General features: G+C 39.0%; 1 protein-coding gene across 1 annotated transcript in view; it reads right to left on the minus strand.

Annotated features, from left to right (window-relative positions):
• Positions 1–18,901, minus strand: part of LOC306882771 (adhesion G protein-coupled receptor A3-like) — a 156,587-nt gene that overhangs the window by 12,549 nt on the left and 125,137 nt on the right. The window contains exons 15-16 of the mRNA XM_079437648.1: positions 14,586–14,713; positions 1,571–1,694 (exon numbers count right to left, since the gene is read on the minus strand). Of these exons, the coding sequence (XP_079293774.1) occupies positions 1,571–1,694; positions 14,586–14,713 (252 nt within the window). The remainder of the gene's footprint in view (positions 1–1,570; positions 1,695–14,585; positions 14,714–18,901) is intronic.

The raw sequence follows: 18,901 nt of genomic DNA on the forward strand, positions 1-18,901 counted from the left end.
ATATATATATATATATATATATATATATATCTATATCTATATCTATATATCTATATCTATATATCTATATCTATATATCTATATATATCTATCTATATATATCTATCTATATATCTATATATATCTATCTATATATATCTATCTATATATCTATCTATATATCTATATATATATCTATATATATATATATATATATATATATATATATATATATATATATATCTCTATATATCTCTATATACATATATATACACATACATACATATATATATTTTTTTTTTTTTTTTTTTTTTTTTTAGCAATGTTATGGCTACATTGTAGCCTTAAAAGTTTGTGCAATAAATTCTGTTGAATCAAAATATTTCTTTCTATTATCACTTTTTTTTTTTTTTGTCTATTCAAATGTTTTTTCTCATGTAACAATAATGACTATAAATGATCTTTTGGGGGGTAATTTCTCAGCCCAAATTGATGTGCGATAAATTTGCAATTAAATTGATTAATTAATTGGTACATTGTGTAATTAGATAAAAAAATTAAATCGCCTGTGAGCACTATATACAATACTAAACATTGTAAGACACATCATATTTTGAGTCAGGGGTGTCAAACATACAGCCAGCGGGCTGATTTGTATATTAAATAATTAAATAAATAAAGTAATATTTATGTTAACGCTAACAGCTAATAGATGCCTATAACATATCTGCATACTGTTTTCCATGTCAAATTGTATTCAAACTAAATCCAATAACTTATAAGACATTGACAATTCAATTTTTAAACATTAGCACTCTCAAAAACATGCAAGCGTTATATAATGTTATAGAATGATTAGTTGGTCATTTGCATATGTATAACTCAGGGTTTTGTCTTATAAATTACTGAATTTGATTCAAATATGCATTGAGATAGCAAAAACAACAACAATTCTAATTCACACTTAAGGAATAGAATTAGAAAGTAATCAAATTCAAATAGGTGTAATTTACAATACTGCTATAATTCAATACTACTCTAATAATTTACAATACTAATTGCAATTTTGGTTTCTTTGGCTTTCATTTATTCACTTGAGCTGAATGCGGTTAAAAATCCAAAGAGATGCATGTGAATTCTGCAGGGTTCAGAGCCAAATAAAGGACATTACAGTGATAAACAAACCTAAAAACGCACAGCGTTCCACTGAGCCACGCTTTAACATCATGTGCTTTATCTTTAGTTCATAATGTGGGACGAAATGCAGATGGGCAACACAACGGCCAAAGCTTTTTAGTGATGCTCACGAGAATAGAGCCTCAAAAACACACAGGTTTCGACAAAAGCGCCACCGAAAGCCCCTGAAGGCACGACAGCATCTTAAGTGCAAATTTATGAAGCTCTGTATGGATTCATTCAAGTCTATACAGCATTTTCATTAAGGACAGAGACTGTATGCATGAGGCAATCAGACAAACATGCACATGCACACACTGAATTATTATGCTGGCACACATGAATAATCGATTTAATGCATTGAAAGGCAGAATGTGAGAGGCAGAGATAAAGCGAGCGCAGATGAAAGACTCACGGCCTGGCAGATGATGGGGTATTTGATTCGGTTGATGCCTCCGGCGAACACGGCGAATGTCAGGGCCGTGTGGAAGCAGAAGTTGAGAAGCATGTGCCATCCTTTCCGACTGATCCGGATTGTGCTGGAAAAAAACAGACACACACAACATACGGTCAACATGTGTGAAGCGTGTTAAATCCCTAAAGGTGCCTCTGGAGTACACGAGAGAGAAGGACAGGACAGGTCATCATAACACAACACAAGAGTTATTATTAAAAAATAATAAAATAATATTACACACAACAAACAGTATTTTTATAATTTTTTTTTATAAAAAATATAAAAGCATTAAATACATCATGAATTTATTTATACTTTATACTTATGTAATTTTATTTTTTAAATATATAATAAAAACATTAAATAAAAACATTATTGTATTCAATAGTAGTATAGGTTTACTTTGTTTACATATTTAGTAAAATATATAATAAAATACAAAATTAAAATATTATAAATATTTAAAAAATAAAATTATGAAATAAAATATAAAATAAAATAAATTAAAATACCATTATAATAAAATATAAAACTGGATAAATGCACATGGCTTCTCCTATCACTGCTACGCCGATGACACACAGCTCTATCTCTCTTTTCAACCAGATGACCCAACGGTAGCTGCACGGATCTCAGGCTGCCTGGCAGACATCTCGGCATGGATGAAAAAACATCACCTACAGCTCAACCTGGCAAAGACGGAGCTTCTTGTCTTCCCTGCCACTCCGACTCTACAGCATGACTTCACGATTCAGTTAGGCTCATCAATGATTACCCCATCAACTTCGGTCAGAAATCTTGCAGTAATCTTTGATGACCAGCTGACCTTCAAAGAGCACATTGCAAAGACTGCTCGGTCCTGCAGGTTTGCACTACACAACATCAGAAAGATCAGGCCCTTTCTGACAGAGCATGCTGTGCAACTTCTTGTCCAGGCCCTTGTTGTTTCTAGACTGGACTACTGCAATGCTCTTCTGACTGGTCTGCCATCAAACACAATCAAACCTCTACAAATGATTCAGAATGCAGCGGCACGACTGATCTTCAACGAGCCCAAAAGAGCGCATGTTACACCTCTCTTCATCTCCTTGCACTGGCTACCAGTGGCAGCTCGCATCCAGTTCAAGACACTGATGCTTGCGTACAGAACTACCACAGGCTCAGCAGTAATCATTGATGAGCCTAACTGAATCGTGAAGTCATGCTGTAGAGTCGGCGTGGCAGGGAAGACAAGAAGCTCCGTCTTTGCCAGGTTGAGCTGTAGGTGATGTTCTTTCATCCACGCCGAGATGTCCGCCAGGCAGCCTGAGATCCGTGCAGCTACCGTTGGGTCATCTGGTTGAAAAGAGAGATAGAGCTGCGTGTCATCGGCATAGCAGTGATAGGAGAAGCCATGTGCATGTATGATGGGACCCAGCGATGTAGTGTATGTGGAGAAGAGGAGGGGTCTAAGAACCGATCCCTGAGGAACTCCAGTGACCAGTTGATGTGGTTTGGATACCTCCCCTCCCCAGGCCACCCTGAAGGATCTACCGGTGAGATAGGAAGGTGAGATCGGAATATAAATATTTATTTATATTGTGGAAGATACGTTTATTTTATTTTTAAATAATAAGTTCAGGAGCAGAAACTCATCTCAGAGCCAATTAATCACTGCTCCGCTCGGGCCGGACGAAGACCGTCAGCCGTCTCTGGGTCAGGAGCTTTAACAGCCGAGAGTGTGTGTGTGTACTCAAGCGCGTCTCACGGGCTGCAGGAGGAAACGATCTGATGGACTTTAAATGGGTCTCACAGCATTTCCATTTACACTCTTTTTTTTTTTTTTTTTTTTTTTTTTTTTTTTTTTTTTTTTTTTGGCCTGTCAGTAACACAGATAACACATGACAGTACGTATGTGTAGTTATGCTATCATCATTCACAGCCTTTTTTTTTTTTTTTTATATTATTTATTTTTTATTAATTAATTAAATTTTATATACCCTTTTATTTAACCATACTATGACCGACAAGACCAGGGGACAGAGGAAACAAGAGAGAGAAAAAAAAAAAAATAAAAAAAAAAAAAAAATTATAATAATAATAATAATAATAAAAAAAAAATAATAATTATAATTATAATGATAATAATAAAAATAATAATAATAATAAAAAAAAAAAAAAAAAAAAAAAAAAATTGTGGATAAAGTCAACAGAGAAGGGGGAGAGAGAGAGAGGAAAAAACAAGACAAAAAAAAAAAAAAAAAAAAAAACAGACAATTTGCTTCGATACCTGCTGACAAAAAGAGAAAACAACAGAAGACACAACAGAAGACACAACATCAGAGAAACTGCAGCAACAACCAACATCTGTATGAATCACAATAAATTCTAAATGTTAAATGTTATTGAGCAACACGCATAACTAATATTACAAAGTAAGTTTTGAAGCAACAGCAGATCAGAACAATGTGTGTCTGTGAGCACCCGTTTTTACACCAATGTGAATGCTTGAGTGTACACCTGTGTGTGTGAGCGCGCTTGTGTTCATAAGGTTCCTCCATGTAAATGTTTAATAGTGTGTGTGTGGGGAACAACAGCCCCATCCCGCAAGGCATGAAGCAGGCATGGAAGAGACCCAGGCCCCAAACATCCGGAGGCCCCCCAGGTCACGGGGCCCCCAGGGGAACCACCGCAGGGACAACTGCGGCCCCCACCCAGAAAAGGGCAGAGGAGAGCCCGAAGGTGGGACATCCGACAGCCACAGTGTAGACACCCCAGGGTGCCGTGGCGGCAAGCCCGCAGGCTCCGCCGGCAGCCGACCACACCAGGGCAGACCGAGCCCTGGGCCCGGAGATCCAAGGGCCCCCCACCCCCCAACCGGGGCCCAGCAAGGCCAGTAGGGCCAGGCCCCGCCAAGCGACCGCCGAGAGTGGGCCAGCGCTCACCCGAGCATCCTACCCCGGCGCGAGAAACCACCAATGCACCGGCGGCATCCTCCACCGGCAGGGCATGGTGGTGGGGTGGGGGTCGACTGAGATGATGAGTGAGGTGGAGTCTAAGGCCCGACCTGACACATAGACGTAGACGAACAAGCACACATATACACAAGCATACGTTCCCACCCTCAAGCACGCAACGAATATTCTCACCCTCGCCCCACATGTAGACACACAAAAATGGACATGGTACCCACACTCACACTCCCTATATGCACTCTATACTCCTAGATCCAGGCACCACCACCCCCAGAGGGGTAATCAGCGCCCGATCCCGGAGCTGAACCCCCTTCGCTCTGGCGTGGGGACAGGAAGACCACCCCGGTCCCCGCAGCAGCAGATAAGACCACCAGCCCAGACCCCGACCGGGCGGCCAGCTCATCCTCGCAGCCCCCGGCCCCGGACAGAGAACAGAGAACAGGGGTGTGAGATAAAAAAAAAAAGAAAAAAAAAAAAAAAGAGACCCCATGCTTCACCTCACCCGCTCAAATGTAGTGTTGGTGTGTGTTGTTCTAAGGTGCTTTAAAACAGGGGTGCTTTAAAACAGGGGAGGGGCACCCTCCACAAGCTTGTGTCAGCTCGTCCCCTCCCTAGAGCCCTCAATGTCTATGTGCAACTTAAAATTGAGAAGTGGGCACTGGCACCAGAGGGAAGGCTGAATGAACAGACCGCCCTCCGGATGCCATTCAGTGTGCCCACCCCCAAGGCCCTATATGTATGTGTCATGTGACAGTAAGTAATGAGAATGTCTAAGCTGTAATGTGTGATTGAGATGCAGGTGGCCACGAGGAGACAGAGGAGTACCACCTCCCCCGCATCCCAGCGACACACCCGCACCTCAAAACCCTACCTATGTGTTGGTGTGATGGGGCGGGAGAAGTGAAGCCTTAGGGATGGGGAGGAAAGCATCAGAGGGGGCAAAATACCCCCCCCTTCGGAGCCAGCTCCCCCGCTGACCCCCATAGGCACCCCCGTTACCCCAAATCTGCCCAGGGCGGGGGGCCCAGGCCCATCCAGACCAGGGCCCATGGCAGCCCGGGGCAGCCCACCAGACCCCACAGCAGAGGAAAAACTACCCCACCCCATCACTCATTCAACTCCCAGACTACATAAGACAATAAGACACCCAGGTTAGGCCCGTTTTCCCTGCCTCTATTGGATCCCCCCCGCGGAGGCACCGATGCATCGAAGACCCCCACACCAGGGCCGGGCCCAAGCGCATGCACCAACCCATGCTCCCGGCGGCACACCAACCAGGACCCAAGCCCCCCAGGCCCAGCCGTAACCCCAACCGGGAGGCAGAGCGCCCCCAGAACCCCAAGCCCCCCCCGGACCAACCCCGGAATAGTGCAGCCGCCAGGCCGGCAACCTACGTCCGCCGGCACAGGCATCCCCAGTAGCGCCGCATGCAGCCGCCAGAAAAACAGCACCCAAGAGTCACCAATACCCCATCCAGGCCAAGATCGCAGCCCCAGCGCCGAACCACCCAAGAAACCCACCCCCAGGGAACTCCCAGATGCCCCAAGCCCATATGGCCACCCCAACCGCAAAAACCACAGCCGGACAGAATCAGGACCCCCACTCACACTAGGTGATGGAGCTGATCAAAGGAGTCCAGAGAGATTGATCTAATGTGGCAGCAGAAGCTGTGTCAAGACTAATATAATCCCACAAATGATTTCTATATTGGTTGATATTAAGATTATTTTTATTTTTCCAGTTCATGAGGACAGTCTTCTTAGCAATGCATAGGGCAGTGAAAGCCATGTGGATTGTGTTACCTTCTGTAGTGACACCATCTAGGTCGCCCAACAAGCAGACTGAAGGAGAGGCTGGAATAGAGCATTTAAGACACTTTGATAAATCTTCACAAATCCTGTACCAGTACCTCTGAACAGGTGGACAGAACCATAGAGCGTGGATGTAATTGTCAGGTGTATTGCCTTGACAGTGTGAGCAGTTGTTAGAAGCTGTAAGACCCATCCTGAACATCCGATGACCTGTGTAGTGCACTCTATGCAGGATTTTGTATTGTATTAATTGTAAACCAGGATTTCTAATCAGTTCAAAGGTTTTTAAACATATCTGAGACCAGAAATTATGGTCCCAGTTTACTGCTAGATCTGCCTCCCATTTTGCAATAGGAAGTGATACTGATTCATCTATTTTGGAAAGTGTCCTGTATATTTTAGACATTAATTTGGGGGTTTTGAGATTAAGAAAATCTGCCACACTTGGTGGTATTTGTAATTTGATATGATTAGATTTAAATTTCCCTTTTACAATAGATTTAATTTGTTGATATTCTAAAAATCTGTTTTTGTTAATCCCATATTGTTTAACTAATTTGTCAAAGGGAATAAAGTCTGTCCCTTCTAATATATGTTCCAGGTATTTAATACCTTTACAACTCCAATCTGTGAGGTTCATCATATTATTGTTTAGTAATATGTCAGGATTGTTCCAGATGGGGGTACGTTTGCATGGGATTAGTGAAGACTCAGTCATTTTTAGAAACTCCCACCATGCTGTCAGAGAAGAGCTGATACTGATGCTTTTGAAGCATACGTGTCGTTTGATGATCAAGCTAATGAATGGCAGATCCGAAATCTCTATATTATTGCATAATGCCTGTTCTACATCTAGCCAAGGCTCATCTAAGAGGGTGTGTTTTAACCACCCTGAAATGTGTTGAAGCCTGTTGGCTAAGAAATAGTGGTGAAAGTTAGGTAGATCTAGTCCTCCTTTATCCTTGGTCTTTTGTAGCGTTTTTAAGCTAATACGCGGGGGTTTACCTTTCCAAAGGAATTTAGAGATGGAGGAGTCCAGAGATCTAAACCAGTCAGGTGATGGTTTGCTCGGGATCATTGCAAATAAATAATTAATTCTTGGCAAAACCATCATTTTTATTGAGGCGACTCTTCCCATGAGTGATATGGGTAGAGACTTCCATCTGGTTAGATCATCTTCTACCGTCTTTAAAAGTGGGATGTGGTTTAATTTAATCAAATCTGTCAGCCTAGGAGAAACATTAATACCTAAATATTTAATATTTCCAGATTGCAGTGGAGTGGAGGAATTCTGGAAGGAGCAATTAATTGGAAGAACTGTTGATTTTAACCAGTTTATTGAATAATCTGAGACTCTTGAGAAAGAGTTTATTAATGTAATTACCTCAGAGAAAGTGGTTTGTGAATGCTGAAGAAAAAGTAACACATCATCTGCGTAAAGACTAACTTTATGTTCTACATTCTTGCATTTAATGCCTTTAATCACTGTAGCCTGTCTAATTGCTGCTGCTAGTGGTTCAATAAAAACTGCAAACAGTGAGGGGGAGAGGGGGCATCCCTGCCTGGTGCCCCTCTTAAGATAGAAGCTAGAGGATGTTTGGCCATTTGTCCTGACACATGCTGTTGGAGAGTTATATAATATTTTTAACCAGTTTATGAAAGAGTTTCCAAAACCAAATTTGTGTAAAGTTGCAAATAGAAAATTCCAGTTAACCCTATCAAAAGCTTTTTCTGCATCTAGAGACAATATTGTAATTTGAAGGTTTCTATTGCATGAATAGTCTATCAAGTTAAGTAACCTATGTGTATTTGTTGAGGAGTGCCTCCCTTTTATGAAACCAGTTTGGTCGGAATGAATTATGAGAGGGGTTATCTTCTCTATTCTTTTTGAGATAGCTTTGCAGATTATTTTAGTGTCCACATTAATAAGGGATATTGGACGATAGCTGGTAGGCAATACAGGGTCTTTGCCTGGTTTTAGCAAGAGACTAATGTTGGCAGAATTCATATTTGGTGGAAGTCTACCATTTTCCTTGGTTTCCTGCAACATTCTGTAGAATGTTGGTGACAGAATTACCCAGAATTCTTTATAGAATTCTGCTGGAAAGCCATCTGGACCTGGAGCCTTTTTATTGGGCATACTGTTCAAGGCTTCCTGAAGTTCATCTGATGTCAGTGGAGAATCCAATGTCATCGCTTGATTTTCTGATAATTTCGGAAGAGTTATATTGTCAAGAAATTGGTCAATTTCGTCTTTAGATGGGTTTATCTGTGGAGAATATAAAGATTTGTAAAAGTCCCTGAAAGTGTTGTTTATTCTTTCAGGGTCATATACTGTATCCCCAGTTAAATCTTTAACAGCACATATAGTTGTTTTTTCTTTATTTATTTTTAACTGGTTCGCTAGGAATTGACCTGATTTGTTACCATATTCAAATTCTTGCCAGCGAAGTCTTTGTGCTAAGAATTGGGTTTTTTTATTAATAATTTCATTTAATTCTAGTTTTGCTTTACGTATTTTTTTCAGCATTTCCTGTTCCTGGGAGGATACGTAGGCTTCTTCTAAAGTTTTTATAGTTTCTTCTAATTCCTGAATATATTTATTTTCTCTTTTCTTTTTATGCGATGAGAATGAGATTATTCTACCTCTCATCACAGCTTTGCCTGCTTCCCAGAGAACAGATGCTGATGTTCCAGGCAGGTCATTATAGTCTAAATATAAAGCCCACTCTTCTTTAAAATATTTAATAAAATCATCGTCTTTAAGCAATGATGTATTGAATCTCCAGTTATTACTTGGTGGAGTGGCCTTCTTATTTACTAGAGTTAAAGAAACAGCAGCATGATCGCTGACAGCTATAGGGTTTATCTCTGTGTCTGAAATGTCACTCAGCAGAGAGCTGCTGACTAGGAAATAATCCAGACGAGAGTAAGAGTGATGGACATGTGAGAAGAAAGTATATTCCCTACGGTTGGGGTGAAAAGAACGCCATGCATCGCAAAGTCCATAGTCGCTCATGTACTGTTTAACTATATTTGTGGATTCCCAATTGCGCTGAGTTCCAGCTGTACTCAGCCTGTCTATTTCTTTATTTAGTCCAAAGTTGAGGTCTCCCCCAAGAACAAATGCGCAATCTAGGTGTTCAGAGAGTGCGGTAAAAAAACCGTGAAAAAAAGAGGGGTCATCAACATTTGGACCATATATACTAACAATACATAACTTTTTGTCAAATATAGATAATTTAATGATTAGAAATCTACCTTCTGGATCTATAACTGTGTTGAGTACTGTGAAATTAACATTTTTATGTATTAAAATTGCTACCCCCCTTTGCCTAGAGTTATAGCAGGCTGAGAACACATTAGGAAACTCAGTTGTTTTAAGTTGATCTGTAGCTGTGGCAGATCTATGAGTCTCTTGTAATAAAACAACGTCTGCCTGTAGTTTTTTAAGCTGGTTAAATATTTTTAACCTCTTTTCTCTGGAGCCAGCTCCATTCACATTCCATGTGACAAACCTCAGTGCGCCCATAGATGTGTGTGTGTAGCTAATGCTGTTCGCTGCGTGTGATGCTCAAATGAATAAGATATGAGCGGGCGTACGCGCTTGTATGCGAGTATGTCCTTCATGTCTGTGTGCGCTGTAAGGTCGGAGTGGTTGCGTTGACGCTGAATGTATATGTACATGGTCGTGCCGTGCAGATGTGTGATATAGGGTGTTGTGTGTGTGTATGTGTAGTAAAGCAGGTGATCGGTGCAGTGAAAGGAGTTAGAAGTAAGAAAGATATACAAAGAAGCAAGCAGAGAGGGATGCAAGTAAAAACTTGAAAGAAACAAAAACATTGCAACAACATTTAAACGCTGCGGAGACTGACGGTATCGTGTTTGTTATGATATCATATTAAATTAGCGAATTGACATAAATAGTTAGAGGTAAATGGAAGAACAAGCGAGGAAAGAGGAAAGAAAAAAAAAGAAAAATATAACGGATTCTTATCTGGAGTGGTGTTAATATAACCACGGAGTGGTACTGAGGTTACGGTAAAGCTGCCCGTCCACGTAGAGCCGGTCCACGGCGATGACAGCTCGGGAGCCCTTTTGGATAAGACTGCGTCGGATTGGGAACAGAATTTTGCGTCGCTCCAGGATTTCTTTGGGGAACTGGTCGTTTACGCTGAAGTCGGTTCCTTTCAGCTCCCTGCCGCGACTCTTCACCTGCTCTTTCTGCTTGAAGTATCCAAATTTGGCCACAATAGGACGCGGCCTCGGGGCTCCAGGTTTCTTCGCTCCCATCCGATGGACTCTTTCGAAGCAGATGTTTTCCACGGTGTCTTCCGGAAGTTTCAGGTATGTCTTGATAAAGGTTTTAACCGTAGTTTCTACGTCCTCTTCGGCAGATTCCGAGATGCCCGAAAACACCAGGTTATCTCTCATGCTACGGGCCTGGAGATCGATAATAGTCTCTTTTATTTTTTTATTTTCTTCACTTATACGGGTCACATTCTCAGTTAGAGACTTGACCGAGTCCCGTAGTGATGCGTTTTCAGCAGCAAGTGTTTCCACCTGCTGCTGGCTGAATTCCAGTGATTCCCTCAGGGATTTGAATTCACGGTGCAGGATCTCGACCAGGGACAACCTCGCGTCGAAGCTGGATAACCGCTTGTCGATTGAATCCAGGATGTCGGTAAAGCTTTTACCTGTCGGCGATGTTGTTTCAGGCGAGTCTGTCGGGCGACTTCTTTTGGAAGACGGCGTCTCGCTTTTGGCTGGGAAACATGCATTTTGGTTTTTCTTCATGACTATAACGTCGAAGCACCAGTCGATGTATTCCTGAAGAGTTTCCAAATTTTCCTCGTTGTCCTCGCTGTTCATTCAGTTTTTCTGCCAAGTCTCCAGCGTCTGACGTCACCTACAGCATTTCCGGTTTCCGGTGGTCCATTTACACTCTTGATAAAGTTGGCAGGATCAGCAGCCAAATACAATCAGGCTGTGATGGAGCCGCCTGTCAGACGCACAACTCTGACATTTCCCTTTATAGAGCAGAGCGTTTGACTCAGACAATCACTCAGTGCTTTGGCCTTATCATATATTCAAGACACACCACTGTTCGGTAAGATTTTGAATATTTGAATGAAAATAGTCTCTTCTGCTCACCAAGGCTGTATTTATTTGATCAGAAGCACAGTAAAAATAATAATATATTATTAGAATTTAAAATAGCTGTTATCTATGTGACTGTAATGTATTTCTGTGATCTGCAGCTGTATTTTCAGCATCATTACTGCAGTCTTCAGTGTCACATGATCTTCAGAAATCATTATAATATACTGATTTACTGATCAACAAACATTTCTGATTATTATCAATGTTGAACACAGTTGTGCTGCACAATATTTTTATGGAAAAACGTGATATATTTTATTTTTCAGGATTCACAGATGAATAGAAAGTTCAAAAGAACGGTGTTTATTTGAAATAGAAATATTTTTAACATTAGAAATGTCTTTACTGGCACTTTTAATAAACTTAATGCACCTTGAGGTATAAAAGTATTAATTTATTTTAAAAAATCTTTAGTACAGTATCAGTGTTTAAAAACTAAATATATACCAATGTCAAAAGAATAATTTAATTCACATAAAAAAACCTGCATTTTATATTAGAGTTCAACTAAAACCATAAAAACTTTTTTTTTTTTGTAGTAGTAGTAGTAATGTTCAGCTGAAATTAAATAATTAATTTTAGTAACATCTCATTTTCATTGAGAACTTGATATAATAAAACAACCTAAAACTGAAATAAAAAAACTATACAGATATTTTAAGAAAAAACTATTAAAAATGGTTTAAAGAACGAGTAAACTCAGGATTTTTGCATTTTTTTCAGCTCAAAAACACCTACGTAGACTCCGTAGTGCTCCCCAGACATCTGTGGTGAACCTCTGGCCATAAAATCATGATTAAATCTCTGAGAGACACATTAGCTGCAGATGTTTACTGTACTGTTAGAAACTCAATAAAGATTCATCTGTGATGTGTGTGTGTGTGTGTGTGTGTGTGTGAGTGTCTCATGACAGAGGATTGACTACTGAAGTGTGTGTGTGTGTGTGTGTGTGTGTGTGTGTGTGTGAGTGAGTGTCTCATGACAGAGGATTGACTACTGAAGTGTGTGTGTGTGTGTGTGTGTGTGTGTGTGTGTGTGTGTGAGTGAGTGTCTCATGACAGAGGATTGACTACTGAAGTGTGTGTGTGTGTGTGTGTGTGTGTGAGTGTCTCATGACAGAGGATTGACTACTGAAGTGTGTGTGTGTGTGTGTGAGTGTGTGTGTGAGAGTCTCATGACAGAGGATTGACTACTGAAGTGTGTGTGTGTGTGTGTGTGTGTGTGAGTGTCTCATGACAGAGGATTGACTACTGAAGTGTGTGTGTGTGTGTGTGTGTGTGTGAGTGTCTCATGACAGAGGATTGACTACTGAAGTGTGTGTGTGTGTGTGTGTGTGTGTGTGTGAGAGTCTCTCATGACAGAGGATTGACTACTGAAGTGTGTGTGTGTGTGTGTGTGTGTGTGTGTGTGTGAGTGTCTCATGACAGAGGATTGACTACTGAAGTGTGTGTGTGTGTGTGTGTGTGTGAGTGTCTCATGACAGAGGATTGACTACTGAAGTGTGTGTGTGTGTGTGTGTGTGTGTGTGTGTGTGTGTGCACCTGGTATTCATCACGTCCTGGGGACCAAATGTCCCCACAAGGATAGTAATACCAGTAAATCTTAATCTTGTGGGGACATTTTTTGGTCCCCATGAGGAAACAAGCTTATAAATCATACAGCATAAAGTTTTTTGAAAATCTAAAAATGCACAAAGTCTCCTGTGAGGGCTAAGTTTAGGTGTAGGGTTGGTGTAGGGCAATAGCACATACAGATTGTACAGTATAAAAACCATTACGCCTATGGGATGTCCCCATAAAACATGGAAACCCAACATGTGTGTGTGTGTGTGTGTGTGTGTGTGTGTGTGAGTGTGTGTGAGAGTCTCTCATGACAGAGGATTGACTACTGAAGTGTGTGTGTGTGTGTGTGAGTGTCTCATGACAGAGGATTGACTACTGAAGTGTGTGTGTGTGTGTGTGTGTGTGTGTGTGAGTCTGATATTTACAACAAACTACTGCAAAACAAACAAATAGCCTGCTCTAAACCAACAAGTGCACACTAATCAAAATAAGTGCACGACTGCAGGATAAAACGATCAAAACCATCGTAGCACCACGTAAACCAGGATTATAGTTCAATTTAAAACATGAAAAAAACATTAATAAAAATAAATGTTAACTATAATTAGGTAAAACCTATATTTATGAATTATTTCAAATGTATGAATTATTTAAATAATTATTTATTTATTAATAAAACCTATTATTATTATTTCAACTAACAGCCAAGGCAAAATTGTCATTTAGTTTATTTCCTTTTTTATTTTTCATTTATTTTTTGATGTGCTAAAATAACTAAAAAAAACACCATATTTTAAAAATATTTTAAAGAAATGAAAATAATTAAACTGACAAAAGTCACAAAAAAAACACAACAACAAAATTAAATTAAATGGATATAAAATAAAATATAATTTTTTATATTTTTTAAAAGACATTTTCGGCATTTATTTGATTTTAGAAATACAGTAAAACATTTTTATTTAATCTAGTTACATTTATTATTTTGATTTAGTTCAACTTGATGTACTATAACTATAACTGAAGTAAAAATTCAATGTTTAATATACAGTACTTTTCAAAGGTTTGGGGTTGGTAATATTTGTAATGTTTTTAAAAGTAGTTACTAATGCATTTATTTTATTAAAAATACAGTAAAAACAGTAATTTGTATTTAATCTAATTGCCAAAGCAACATTTAGCATTTAGTTTAACTTAATGTACTGAAATAACTAAAACTGAGAAATTAATAAAAAATCTATAGACATTTAAAATATGAATGAGAATGACAAAAATCACACTACAATATTTTTAGTTATAAAACTAACTAAAATTAGTCAAATTAAAAATGAGTAACAAAGGTGAGAAAACATCAGCGATTTAAAGGTTAAAATTAGAGGATTTTGTCCATCATAAATTGAGCCACCTTGATTATTGTAGATAAAAGCAAGTCATGAATAAAGGGAAACTGCGTTAGAGGTGTTTATGCATGTGTGCGCCCTACCTGTGGTGCACTATGTAGGTGATGATGGAGGCGAACAGGCAGAGCAGCATGACCGCTGTGCAGGCGTAGACCACCGGGTGCAGGAACTCTCCCGGATACGGAGGGAACGACAGCACCTTCTTCAGATCCTGACACACACACAGAGAGAGAGAGAATCAGTGTCCGACACACACACACACACACACACACACACACACAGAGAATCAGTGTCCGACACACACACACACACACACACACACACACACACACACACACACACACAGAGAATCAGTGTCCGACACACACACACACACACACACTCGCACACTCACACACAGAGAATCAGTGTCCAACACACACACACACACACTCATGACCAGCAGCAGGAGAGTCAAATAGCACCACTTTTAAAAACTATTCATGAATAAAAAATGAACTGTAGCTAGTTTTAATCTCATAAAATGTGTTATTCCTGTCTCATTCCTGTAGAGCATGTGATCGTGACACCAGGGTCATGGGTTCGATTCTTACAGAATGCATGAACTGATCAAATGTGAACCTTCAATACAATGTAAGTCGCTTTGAATAAAAGCATCTGACAAATGCATTCATGCGTTATTTAGCTTTGTGGCAATTTTTTTAGTTGTATTCCTAATATGTTAAAAAATGAGAAATGCTATTGTCGTCACATTCAGTTAGCCTATTAATTACATGAATCACATAAATGACAGCCCTACATCGTTTGCATCTGGATATTGTTGGTCGTAGCTCGCCTACTTACAATACATCATACCTCGCACTCTTTCACTGAAGCGCCGCGCAGGAATTCAAGCTCGACTTCTGTGAAGAATATGGCCTGCCTTCTTTGATTTGATTGGTCATCTCCATAATTTTGACATAGATGAGCGCTGTTAGAGCACTGAGGCAGACCAGAAAATGTGGATTTTTAAAATGTCTTAAAATGCAACCGTTCTGAACTGTAGCCTATAGGCTACATGCATTTTAAACGCTTGTACTATGTTCTTAAATCTTGCCCCGTCCATGCAATGAATGCACATTATTGAATGAGCAGGGTTTTCTAGGTAATTAATTCAACTGCTCAGGTAATTTCAGTGGTAGGCTATGATACATATTCATGTGTTAAACTCCCCGTGATAGCGCGCAAATATTTCTGCCCGTTTTCACTTGTGTGATTCTCACTGCTGTTCCTCAACAGACTGAAGCCACTGCGTGAATGTAGCGCGCCTTTGCTTTCAGCTAATAAAAGAAAAATACTGCAATTTTCTGGTGTTGTTTTATGATTGTTGGGGCAGTCTTCAGCTCTTTAAATAATTAACACAATCTTTACCTAATTCTGATTGGGTGGGCAAGATGGTCATTCCAGGCCATGCCTGGAGCCTGCCCCAATCAACAGCATTTTATATTTGCCTACTGCACACAAACATCCACATCATTAGACAACAGCTGATCAGCTGAACTCCAGATCTTCAGTTAGAGAGCTCTTTTGGTTTTATTTCCAGCAAGATTGAGATTAAAGAAAGATCTAATGTCTCTAAAGTGAATCGCATTCTGATATTTCATCAAAGGACATCCACAGATGTCTGTGTGAGACCTGAACATCTTCTGTTCTGAGCTTTGACCTGCACCTGTCTGGATCTGATGGATTCAAGAAACAATAGTGATGAGAAAAGCAGCATTATTTTCAGAAGCGAAAGAGACTAGGTTTGAGTTGCTCATCGAGACTGAGTGGGAGAAATACAGGAGTACTGAGACTCATCTCCACAAACGAGGCGAGAGATTAACACACACACACGCACACACACACACACACACACACAAAATCCTCTGGCCGGCTGCCTGAACATTTGCAGGCTTGATCCTCTAATGAAACAGGCTGCTATGAAAACTTAGAAAAGCATCTGAACTAAAACTGAGAAACGACACCTCAGCAACATCCATACTGAGATTATTAAACCTCATAAACCAAAGCCATCAAATCACACGAGGAACATCAAATATCAGACACAACAGACCTTCATTACCAGTCATTTTGATCAGGACTGTCAATATTATATCTATTATTTCTATTATTGCCAACTGACTGATGTAGGGTCTGTTGTTTATGTCATATATTGTTAATATGATGACTAAAATTGAATCAACGTATTTTCAGACTTTTTCAGTTGTCTGAAATGAAGATGCAGACGACAGTAAATTCAGCTGGTGTAGGGTTTAATAAATGTATCTAATAAAACAAACATTTCGGGAACACTTTAAAGACTTATATATAATGCATTATATAATTTAGTAAATCACTGTAACCAAAGTTAAAATGCATTATACTATTTGAAGGTTTATTTTTCATGCGTTTTAATGCATTAATAATTTTACTACTGATCCAATTATAATAATAATGTATAACTTATATAGCGCCTTTTGCAGGCTATAAGTGTTAGAATGTATTATAACTGTGGTTACAATTATTTATGCGATTACATTTTAATGTGCACCATAAGGCATAATTAATGCATTAAAACTACTATAAAGTCTTTATTTAAACTGTTACCAACATATCCAGTCATCATTCAGTCTGTTTCCAAGACAAACAATAAAAGGAAGTAATTGAAACCGATCATTTTCTGGCTGTAAAACATGATAAATGATCGAAGAATTACACACCACAATCTGGCACAGCCTCAAATATAGAAATGTGAATTAAAAGACTTAATCATCCTGAATTTTCACTCATTTACAAATAAAAGATTATTTTGTAATAATGTAAACCAATAGTTAAACATGGAAATATTCATATAGAGTCAATCCATGTCAAACCCAAATTTCAGAAACTAAAGTTTCTGTAACATGTAAAATAGTGATGAAAGCCGCAATATTAAATGTCATGGCTGTATATTTACTGAGTAACCAACTGTTTTGTAGAGGGGCATCAAAATAGCAATTGTCACCTGAGATTTGGAGCCAATTTACAGGAAGGTAAAAATGACTTCAGAAAGATTGCAGCATCATTATATTATTTTTACACAGAGATTTGTAGGTCTATTAATACAATCTGTTGACTTTAGCAATCTTTGTTGCATTATGTGCCAATGGTGAATGGTTCAAAAATGAAAAAAAAAACACTTTTTTTTTTTTTTACCGAAGTTTGCATGCCTGTAACTCAAGAAGAAGTATTAAAGATATTAAACTTTTTTTGTTCCTCAGACATTGCCCTTTAAATACAACAAGTATCTGCTGTATGCAAAGTGACCTAAATTTGGTTTTCGACCATTGAACATTGGTCAAATTCAACATTTTACACATGCAGCTGCATTGAAATTCACATATCTCTGGAATAAAGGGTCTTAAAAATGAAGATTAGAAAAGAAAAGTTTGTTAATAAATAGAATCATGAGCACTGAAGAAAGCATGGGCTGAAACGTCTGCTCTCTGGTCTGTTTTTAATACACTTTGCACTTTTGTCACTTTTTCACTTTTGCATATGAAAAATAAAAAACTAAATTTTTGGTAGACCATTTTTGGTCTGTTTGATTTTTTCAGTGTGAGGACAAATTCAGCTACCTATTGGAATAATTAGAATCTAAAACCTCTGACCCTATGGCAGAATATGTAAATGACATGAATGATCTCAAAATGCACATCCCGGGAGCTACAAATCATTGCAATAATGGCATGAAAAACAGTTAAAAGAGGAAAGCTGAGTCTCAGAGGAATCGACTGTGAAATAACCAGAATAACTAGAGGATTATGGCACATCTGTCCTGAAATAACCTGACATATAACACATGAATACAGAAGTCAGCTGATTATATCCCAGCAGTGCTGTAAAGAACATGTTCCTTCCCAAATATTACTATGATCCTAATTAAAACACCAACTATCAGAAGGAACCCTCTCAATAGCAGCCTATTAATCTGCTATAACTGGACTCATCGGTCAATCGCTGTGACATGCTGTCATGTAAACAACAAGAAAATATGATCCGCTTGAGCTTAAATGAGTCGAATTACATTCATTTCTATCTGACTGAGAACACCTTAAATAACCTTGAAGATCCTAATCAGTTAAATGCAAGAATAATCACCATGTTTAATTCCAATTACTTCAAGATCAATGTTTTGAAAGCGTCACTCTTCAGTCTCCACCATCAAAAAAATAATAATTGATAATTATAATTATAAAAGCATTGCTGGTATATTTTCAGATGCATTATAAAGTCAAACACATCAATAATGCGCTGAGCTGTCTTCAGCTGACTCCGTGTCTTTCTCTGACAGCGTCTCTCAAGACTCCCTGCAAATGTAATGCTGACAGTAAATGCT

The sequence above is a fragment of the Barbus barbus genome (assembly GCF_936440315.1).
Source record: "Barbus barbus genome assembly, chromosome: 16".
In the NCBI taxonomy this organism is placed as follows: domain Eukaryota; kingdom Metazoa; phylum Chordata; class Actinopteri; order Cypriniformes; family Cyprinidae; genus Barbus; species Barbus barbus.